Source organism: Haliotis cracherodii, unplaced genomic scaffold, assembly GCF_022045235.1.
Source record: "Haliotis cracherodii isolate W230 unplaced genomic scaffold, xgHalCrac1.p SCAF_8, whole genome shotgun sequence".
Taxonomy (NCBI): Eukaryota; Metazoa; Mollusca; class Gastropoda; order Lepetellida; family Haliotidae; genus Haliotis; species Haliotis cracherodii.
The window spans coordinates 55,636,325-55,646,255 of record NW_027266341.1 but is presented as its reverse complement, the minus strand read 5'-3'; the positions used below and the strand labels follow the sequence as shown (position 1 = coordinate 55,646,255).

The 9,931-nt window shown below is 42.9% G+C and overlaps 3 protein-coding genes across 3 annotated transcripts; all 3 read right to left on the bottom strand.

The window, feature by feature from the left end:
• Window positions 1-259: 259 nt before the first annotated feature.
• LOC139451137 (uncharacterized) lies at window positions 260-1,247 on the bottom strand. The gene is made up of 3 exons (XM_071232935.1): window positions 1,223-1,247; window positions 709-788; window positions 260-529 (listed from the first exon to the last, which is right to left on the bottom strand). The coding sequence occupies exons 1-3, from the start codon at window positions 1,245-1,247 to the stop codon at window positions 260-262; spliced, it is 375 nt and encodes a 124-aa protein (XP_071089036.1).
• A 3,069-nt stretch (window positions 1,248-4,316) lies between these two features.
• Window positions 4,317-5,304, bottom strand: LOC139451138 (uncharacterized). Its single transcript, XM_071232936.1, has 3 exons — window positions 5,280-5,304; window positions 4,766-4,845; window positions 4,317-4,586 (listed from the first exon to the last, which is right to left on the bottom strand). The coding sequence occupies exons 1-3, from the start codon at window positions 5,302-5,304 to the stop codon at window positions 4,317-4,319; spliced, it is 375 nt and encodes a 124-aa protein (XP_071089037.1).
• A 2,579-nt stretch (window positions 5,305-7,883) lies between these two features.
• On the bottom strand, window positions 7,884-8,870 carry LOC139451139 (uncharacterized). Its single transcript, XM_071232937.1, has 3 exons — window positions 8,846-8,870; window positions 8,333-8,412; window positions 7,884-8,153 (listed from the first exon to the last, which is right to left on the bottom strand). The coding sequence occupies exons 1-3, from the start codon at window positions 8,868-8,870 to the stop codon at window positions 7,884-7,886; spliced, it is 375 nt and encodes a 124-aa protein (XP_071089038.1).
• Between the last annotated feature and the right edge of the window lie 1,061 nt (window positions 8,871-9,931).

Sequence of the window (9,931 nt, the reverse complement as noted above, 5' to 3'; positions counted from 1 at the left end):
CACATACATGCATACAGACAGACATGATAATTCAATCTTTCATTTACTCTTACACGCACAATACACACACACACAAACATACATATTCATTCAGCCTCTCTCTGTCTCTCTCTTTCTCTCTCTCTCACACACACACACACACACACACACATGCTCATTCAATCTTATATTTACTCTCACACAAACGCACACATACATACAAACCTGCTCATTCATTCACTCACTTGCACACATTCAGACATTAAAAGGATAAAGGAGTCTAAGAGAAGATCTTCCTAAAGAAGGCAGCCGCTCTCGTCAGCGCCTTTCTAAAGGGATGAATCTCTCTGTCATCCACAAAGCTGTGGTCGTCCTCGTCCTCGTACACCCAGTAGTCACTGTCATCATCGTTACTTGGGGCAGGATAGTAATCAGCGTGGTTGATGGTGACGGGGGCGGGGAGCGTCTCACCGTAAACAGGGCGGGCCCAGAACGGAGTGAAGACGCTCAGGGGGTCGGGACAACGGGAAGGGGACACAGCCAGGGAACGCTACACATCGATGGGGTGGAGGGAGGGACAAAGGAAGTCAGGTCAGACAGAAAAACGGGATACTTTGGCAAAGAAAACGAATTACACTTTATTATAGGGACTGGGCAGACTTAATGTGCAACAAATCGGCTAAACTAGACGGAGGAATTTACAGGGAGGGCATGTAAAATTATACATACACAGTCGGACTCCTCATCCTGAGACGGCCACAAACTCACAGCCGCAGGAGTGCCATAATAGCGAATTATGTCCTCCCGAGCTGAAAAAGAAAAACGAAAGCTAGGCTCAGTTAAATGTACGCCGACGGCTACGTTCAAAAAATCACAATTTACGACTTCTGACAGCTACAGTATGTCACTCGACCTCGGCCCTTTGACACCTCGAACTCCAAGTGTATGTAGGGTTACAGGCTGTGCTGCAAGACGACATTTAACCAATAAAATGGGCCAAACAGCTGCTTTTCACGTAATACAGGTTATCTTACATCTGTACTACATCGCCCGACACTATAATGTACGAACAGGTATCATCTGAGCACCACATGTCAAGTTTACAATCTAAAATGTTCAGTTAAGACAATTGCAAATGGCGGCCGCCATCTTCAGTCCCGATACAGCTGCCTAACAACGACCAATTTCACGTCTAATTTAACATCTTAATACAGTTAAGTGGAATAATTGTGATCTTAAATACCTTGAATGTGAAGCCTTGTATTCATCTTGGAAGAAGAAACACTTGGAATGATACAGCAGTTAGCAAAACGTAGAGGTCAGCGGAGCAAAAGCGATCGTTTTTCTGTTGAAAACAGAAGGGACGTCGATAACGGCAACGGTAACTACGTTACGGAGTTCCAGGAGTCAGAACGAGGCTCATCGCCAGCTTCCGGCGTGGTCAAGCCTAATGGCATTGCCGAGGGTGAAACTGCCGGTTTTATTTCGTCTGAACACCGGGATTAAGTTGTGACTTACAACTGAAACGTTGCCTACATCAGTTTCAAAACATTGTGCAGGTGAAACTGGGTGTTTTTCGTGCCTCCATTACTCGAAACAGGGTGAATGTTGTTCACTTTGATATGGATCATCTCTTGTAGACATTAACCTTAAACGTTTGCTAGGTCGAATAGCGATACCATATAACGACTGTCTATTATACCAGCCTTCACAATACATTTTACATTCGACAGACTGACACGGGCTAGCAGGCTAGTAAGAATGCCCATCTCTGATAATCCAAGTGGGATTGGGGAATTATTCCCTAGCCTACAGGGATAAAATAAAAGTTAAATGGTACTGGTAAATACCAACGTGTGCAGCGACAGTTCTTATTTGGTTTGATTTCTAATCTGGAAAAACGACGACCACAGAAAATAGCTAATAGGAGGGAAAGATAACTGACAAGCATATTGGTTATTACTATACTAGGCCTAAGGGGCCGACCATTTCATGTTCTGTTGGAAGGGGGAGTGGGCGACCTTGGATTTTGTATGGAGACTAGATATTTTTCAGCTACAAATGCAAAATCAGCTAAAATTATGAGCCTTAATAAAACATTTGTTCAAAATCCCACCTTGCAACAACGTATTTTTGGTGGCTGACATGTTCTTTTTGTCCAACAGATGGAAGCATAATTAGTTTTCAATCAATTTCGGAGACAATATATTTATTTTCTGAAAAAGTCCTAGCCACCCACACTCTCACAGTCAGAGAAATCCTATTGACCGTCCCATTTTGAAAACGCTGATGTGGACGTACAGGGGTAGAATTCAGACCCCTTGTATTATTTAGGTATTTTTGTAGAATGCAAGATACGAATATTACGTCATATATATATATACATCAATCTACTCTTGCATACGAGTAGGTGTCAGTATAGGCTTTCTACTTGCGCCTGGCCTCGGCCTATGTATAAAAGCATGCCCTCTGCAATATCTGAAGACCACGGGCCAAAGGACCAGCAGTGAGGTCGACTCCTGTAAAGCCATAATGATGAGACGAGTGGAACCCAATATTGACTGCAAGCTCCTCACAGCGATAGTACGTTCCCGGAGCTCTCTATACTATCGCTGCCACCAGTCAAAACTCCCCACTGTGAATAGGTGGCCACAACCATGCTTGGAGTTGAACTCGCAACCGAATGACCGTTATGTTTACAAACAAGTGACGACTGTCGTGACGCCGAATACACTTATCGCTGCTAAATTACTTTCTTCGTTTGTCAATTTGAATTTCTGTTTCATTAAAACTATCGTGTTATTGATATAGTAAGAATGTAAGGGAGAAGTTGGTTGATTTTCCGTTAGTCTGCAATCTCGAACCAATCTGATTATCAAAACAACAAAGTGAATTCATCTGGAAAACATGGTCAGTCGTAAACCTTTTCAAATTGAAATATGATGGCATTCCCAGAGACATAAAAAAAAGTATAAACGTTACTACATATGGGGTTGGAGGGCAAATTTCAAGATTCTTGAAATGGCCGCGCCCACACTGGTGGCAGCGATGTTACCGAGAGTGTAACGAAGGTGTCACGCGCTGGGAAGGAGCTTGTATTGACTGGGGCGAAGGGAGATCACTCTCAATCCCTTGTCCGACTACTGCTATTAGTTGGGTGAAGTGCTCGTAATATATCCCATGTGGCGACACTTGTGTTTTAGAGAAGGCAATTCTCGATTCGCACTCCTTTAAAAGGAAGCCACAATTATTGTTACATTAGAAACGATGAGCTATTATATTGGAATAAAAAAATTATTCCAGATAACAAAGTGTCAGAGAGCTGTCCTCAGAGAATATCCCGTGTCACAATTGTCGCCACATAAACATTTAGAAGTGTCTGATCTTAAGGTAACCCCACCTACTTAGAAATCTTCTGCTAAGTGCAGATCATGAAACTGGGACACAGCAGCACAGCAATATAGGGGCAACATTCACTTTTTAACAATATCCATATGAATTTATGTCTCATGTTCGGAAACCCTAGGATTTGGGCATATGCCAATATTGCGATGCTGCTGTCACCCACATATTATTAGCTGTAAGGAAGAAACACTGTAGAGAAAACAAACAACTTGTGTATACATTACAGAAACATTTATTCAGATGACCGAAAGTCGAAAGTAGTATGCCTCAAGGGAGATCCAAAAACGGGCCAAAATTGTATAGAAAGTATGGTCTTGTGCCATGCTAATAAGCCAAGATGTTTGCCAAAAGGAAACTGAAAGTTGGGCCAAAACTGTGAGCCTAAAAATACGCCAAAAATACGCTGGAATGGTAGTCTCTCTCTCTCTCTCTCTCTCTCTCTCTCTCTCTCTCTCTCTCTCTCTCTCTCTCTCTCTCTCTCTCTCTCTCTCTCTCTCTCTCTCTCTCTCTCTCTCTCTAATACACACATACATGTAGGCTTCTTCATTCTCTCCAGCTCTCATCTCTAACATATATACACAATATACACTCTCCCTCTCACACATACATACACACATCATACGTACATGCTCATTCACTCTCTCACACTCATACACAAACACTCACACACACATACACACATACATGCATACAGACAGACATGATAATTCAATCTTTCATTTACTCTTACACGCACACAATACACACACACACAAACATACATATTCATTCAGCCTCTCTCTGTCTCTCTCTGTCTCTCTCTCACACACACACACACACACACATGCTCATTCAATCTTATATTTACTCTCACACAAACGCACACATACATACAAACCTGCTCATTCATTCACTCACTTGCACACATTCAGACATTAAAAGGATAAAGGAGTCTAAGAGAAGATCTTCCTAAAGAAGGCAGCCGCTCTCGTCAGCGCCTTTCTAAAGGGATGAATCTCTCTGTCATCCACAAAGCTGTGGTCGTCCTCGTCCTCGTACACCCAGTAGTCACTGTCATCATCGTTACTTGGGGCAGGATAGTAATCAGCGTGGTTGATGGTGACGGGGGCGGGGAGCGTCTCACCGTAGACAGGGCGGGCCCAGAACGGAGTGAAGACGCTCAGGGGGTCGGGACAACGGGAAGGGGACACAGCCAGGGAACGCTACACATCGAGGGGACGGAGGGAAGGACAAAGGAAGTCAGGTCAGACAGAAAAACGGGATACTTTTGCAAAGAAAACGAATCACACTTTATTATAGGGACTGGGCAGACTTAATGTGCAACAAATCAGCTAAACTAGACGGAGGAATTTACAGGGAGGGCATGTAAAATTATACATACACAGTCGGACTCCTCATCCTGAGACGGCCACAAACTCACAGCCGCAGGAGTGCCATAATAGCGAATTATGTCCTCCCGAGCTGAAAAAGAAAAACGAAAGCTAGGCTCAGTTAAATGTACGCCGACGGCTACGTTCAAAAAATCACAATTTACGACTTCTGACAGCTACAGTATGTCACTCGACCTCGGCCCTTTGACACCTCGAACTCCAAGTGTATGTAGGGTTACAGGCTGTGCTGCAAGACGACATTTAACCAATAAAATGGGCCAAACAGCTGCTTTTCACGTAATACAGGTTATCTTACATCTGTACTACATCGCCCGACACTATAATGTACGAACAGGTATCATCTGAGCACCACATGTCAAGTTTACAATCTAAAATGTTCAGTTAAGACAATTGCAAATGGCGGCCGCCATCTTCAGTCCCGATACAGCTGCCTAACAACGACCAATTTCACGTCTAATTTAACATCTTAATACTGTTAAGTGGAATAATTGTGATCTTAAATACCTTGAATGTGAAGCCTTGTATTCATATTGGAAGAAGAAACACTTGGAATGATACAGTAGTTAGCAAAACGTAGAGGTCAGCGGAGCAAAAGCGATCGTTTTTCTGTTGAAAACAGAAGGGACGTCGATAAGGGCAACGGTAACTACGTTACGGAGTTCCAGGAGTCAGAACGAGGCTCATCGCCAGCTTCCGGCGTGGTCAAGCCTAATGGCATTGCCGAGGGTGAAACTGCCGGGTTTATTTCGTCTGAACACCGGGATTAAGTTGTGACTTACAACTGAAACGTTGCCTACATCAGTTTCAAAACATTGTGTAGGTGAAACTGGGTGTTTTTCGTGCCTCCATTACTCGAAACAGGGTGAATTTTGTTCACTTTGATATGGATCATCTCTTGTAGACATTAACCTTAAACGTTTGCTAGGTCGAATAGCGATACCATATAACGACCCTCTATTATACCAGCCTTCACAATACATTTTACATTCGACAGACTGACACGGGCTAGCAGGCTAGTAAGAATGCCCATCTCTGATAATCCAAGTGGGATTGGGGAATTATTCCCTAGCCTACAGGGATAAAATACAGTAGTTAAATGGTACTGGTAAATACCAACGTGTGCAGCGACAGTTCTTATTTGGTTTGATTTCTAATCTGGAAAAACGACGACCACAGAAAATAGCTAATAGGAGGGAAAGATAAATGACAAGCATATTGGTTATTACTATACTAGGCCTAAGGGGCCGACCATTTCATGTTCTGTTGGAAGGGGGAGTGGGCGACCTTGGATTTTGTATGGAGACTAGATATTTTTCAGCTACAAATGCAAAATCAGCTAAAATTATGAGCCTAAATAAAACATTTTTTCAAAATTCCACCTTGCCACAACGTATTTTTGGTGGCTGACATGTTCTTTTTGTCCAACAGATGGAAGCATAATTAGTTTTCAATCAATTTCGGAGACAATATATTTATTTTCTGAAAAAATCCTAGCCACCCACACACTCACAGTCAGAGAAATCCTATTGACCGTCCCATTTTGAAAACGCTGATGTGGACGTACAGGGTTAGAATTCAGACCCCTTGTATTATTTAGGTATTTTTGTAGAATGCAAGATACGAATATTACGTCATATATATATATACATCAATCTACTCTTGCATACGAGTAGGTGTCAGTATAGGCTTGCTACTTGCGCCTGGCCTCGGCCTATGTATAAAAGCATGCCCTCTGCAATATCTGAAGACCACGGGCCAAAGGACCAGCAGTGAGGTCGACTCCTGTAAAGCCATAATGATGAGACGAGTGGAATCCAATATTGACTGGGGCGAAGGGAGATCACTCTCAACCCCTTGTCCGACTACTGCTATTAGTTGGGTGAAGTGCTCGTAATATATCCCATGTGGCGACACTTGTGTTTTAGAGAAGGCAATTCTCGATTCGCACTCCTTTAAAAGGAAGCCAAAGTTATTGTTACATTAGAAACGATGAGCTATTATATTGGAATAAAAAAAATATTCCAGATAACAAAGTGTCAGAGAGCTGTCCTCAGAGAATATCCCGTGTCACAATTGTCGCCACATAAACATTTAGAAGTGTCTGATCTTAAGGTAACCCCACCTACTTAGAAATCTTCTGCTAAGTGCAGATCATGAAACTGGGACACAGCAGCACAGCAATATAGGGGCAACATTCACTTTTTAACAATATCCATATGAATTTATGTCTCATGTTCGGAAACCCTGGGATTTGGGCATATGCCAATATTGCGATGCTGCTGTCACCCACATATTATTAGCTGTAAGGAAGAAACACTGTAGAGAAAACAAACAACTTGTGTATACATTACAGAAACATTTATTCAGATGACCGAAAGTCGAAAGTAGTATGCCTCAAGGGAGATCCAAAAACGGGCCAAAATTGTATAAAAAGTATGGCCTTGTGCCATGCTAATAAGCCGAGAGGGTTGCCAAAAGGAAACTGAAAGTTGGGCCAAAACTGTGAGCCTAAAAATACGCCAAAAATACGCTGGAATGGTAGTGTCTCTCTCTCTCCTCTCTCTCTCTCCTCTCTCTCTCTCCTCTCTCTCTCTCTCTCTCTCTCTCTCTCTCTCTCTCTCTCTCTCTCTCTCTCTCTCTCTCTCTCTCTCTCTCTAATACACACATACATGTAGGCTCGTTCATTCACCCCAGCTCTCATCTCTAACATATATACACAATATACACTCTCCCTCTCACACATACATACACACATCATACATACATGCTCATTCACTCTCTCACACTCACACACAAACACTCACACACACATACACACATACATGCATACAGACAGACATGATAATTCAATCTTACATTTACTCTTACACGCACACAATACACACACACAAACATACATATTCATTCAGTCTCTCTCTCTCTCTCTCTCTCTGTCTCTCTCTCTCTCTCTCTCTCTCTCTCTCTCTCTCTCTCTCTCACGCACACACACACACACACACATGCTCATTCAATCTTATATTTACTCTCACACAAACGCACACATACATACAAACCTGCTCATTCATTCACTCACTTGCACACATTCAGACATTAAAAGGATAAAGGAGTCTAAGAGAAGATCTTCCTAAAGAAGGCAGCCGCTCTCGTCAGCGCCTTTCTAAAGGGATGAATCTCTCTGTCATCCACAAAGCTGTGGTCGTCCTCGTCCTCGTGCACCCAGTAGTCACTGTCATCATCGTCACTTGGGGCAGGATAGTAATCAGCGTGGTTGATGGTGACGGGGGCGGGGAGCGTCTCACCGTAGACAGGGCGGGCCCAGAACGGAGTGAAGACGCTCAGGGGGTCGGGACAACGGGAAGGGGACACAGCCAGGGAACGCTACACATCGAGGGGGTGGAGGGAGGGACAAAGGAAGTCAGGTCAGACAGAAATACGGGATACTTTGGCAAAGAAAACGAATCACAGTTTATTATAGGGACTGGGCAGACTTAATGTGCAACAAATCACCTATACTAGACGGAAGAATTTACAGGGTGGGCATGTAAAATTATACATACACAGTCGGACTCCTCATCCTGAGACGGCCACAAACTCACAGCCGCAGGAGTGCCATAATAGCGAATTATGTCCTCCCGAGCTGAAAAAGAAAAACGAAAGCTGGGCTCAGTTAAATGTACGCCGACGGCTACGTTCAAAAAATCACAATTTACGACTTCTGACAGCTACAGTATGTCACTCGACCTCGGCCCTTTGACACCTCGAACTCCAAGTGTATGTAGGGTTACAGGCTGTGCTGCAAGACGACATTTAACCAATAAAATGGGCCAAACAGCTGCTTTTCACGTAATACAGGTTATCTTACATCTGTACTACATCGCCCGACACTATAATGTACGAACAGGTTTCATCTGAGCACCACATGTCAAGTTTACATGTAAAATGTTCAGTTAAGACAATTGCAAATGGCGGCCGCTATCTTCAGTCCCGATACAGCTGCCTAACAACGACCAATTTCACGTCTAAATTAACATCTTAATACTGTTAAGTGGAATAATTGTGATCTTAAATACCTTGAATATGAAGCCTTGTATTCATATTGGAAGAAGAAACACTTGGAATGATACAGCAGTTAGCAAAACGTAGAGGTCAGCGGAGCAAAAGCGATCGTTTTTCTGTTGAAAACAGAAGGGACGTCGATAAGGGCAACGGTAACTACGTTACGGAGTTCCAGGAGTCAGAACGAGGCTGATCGCCAGCTTCCGGCGTGGTCAAGCCTAATGGCATTGCCGAGGGTGAAACTGCCAGTTTATTTCGTCTGAACACCGGGATTAAGTTGTAACTTACAACTGAAACGTTGCCTACATCAGTTTGAAAACATTGTGCAGGTGAAACTGGGTGTTTTTCGTGCCTCCATTACTCGAAACAGGGTGAATTTTGTTCACTTTGATATGGATCATCTCTTGTAGACATTAACCTTTAAACGTTTGCTAGCCGAATAGCGATACCATATAACGACCCTCTATTATACCAGCCTTCACAATACCTTTTTCATTCGACAGACTGACACGGGCTAGCAGGCTAGTAAGAATGCCCATCTCTGATAATCCTAGTGGATTGGGGAATTATTCCCTAGCCTACAGGGATAAAATAAAAGTTAAATGGTACTGGTAAATACCAACGTGTGCAGCAACAGTTCTTATTTGGTTTGATTTCTAATCTGGAAAAAACGACGACCACAGAAAATAGCTAATAGGAGAGAATGATAAATGACAAGCATATTGGGTTATTACTATACTAGGCCTAAGGGGCCGACCATTTCATGTTCTGTTGGAAGGGGGAGTGGGCGACCTTGGATTTTGTATGGAGACTAGATATTTTTCAGCTACAAATGCAAAATCAGCTAAAATTATGAGTCTAAATAAAACATTTTTTCAAAATTCCACCCTTGCCACAACGTATTTTTGGTGGCTGACATGTTCTTTTTGTCCAACAGATGGAAGCATAATTAGTTTTCAATCAATTTCGGAGACAATATATTTATTTTCTGAAAAAATCCTAGCCACCCACACACTCACAGTCAGAGAAATCCTATTGACCGTCCCATTTTGAAAACGCTGATGTGGACGTACAGGTTAGAATTCAGACCCCTTGTATTA

Coding starts and splice junctions, on each gene's coding strand:
- LOC139451139 (XM_071232937.1), bottom strand. CDS start 8,870: ATGAATACAAGGCTTCATATTCAAG. Junction 8,413..8,845: donor TACAAGGCTTCATATTCAAG/GTATTTAAGATC, acceptor TTTCTTTTTCAG/CTCGGGAGGACATAATTCGC. Junction 8,154..8,332: donor AGGATGAGGAGTCCGACTGT/GTATGTATAATT, acceptor CTCGATGTGTAG/CGTTCCCTGGCTGTGTCCCC.
- LOC139451137 (XM_071232935.1), bottom strand. CDS start 1,247: ATGAATACAAGGCTTCACATTCAAG. Junction 789..1,222: donor TACAAGGCTTCACATTCAAG/GTATTTAAGATC, acceptor TTTCTTTTTCAG/CTCGGGAGGACATAATTCGC. Junction 530..708: donor AGGATGAGGAGTCCGACTGT/GTATGTATAATT, acceptor ATCGATGTGTAG/CGTTCCCTGGCTGTGTCCCC.
- LOC139451138 (XM_071232936.1), bottom strand. CDS start 5,304: ATGAATACAAGGCTTCACATTCAAG. Junction 4,846..5,279: donor TACAAGGCTTCACATTCAAG/GTATTTAAGATC, acceptor TTTCTTTTTCAG/CTCGGGAGGACATAATTCGC. Junction 4,587..4,765: donor AGGATGAGGAGTCCGACTGT/GTATGTATAATT, acceptor CTCGATGTGTAG/CGTTCCCTGGCTGTGTCCCC.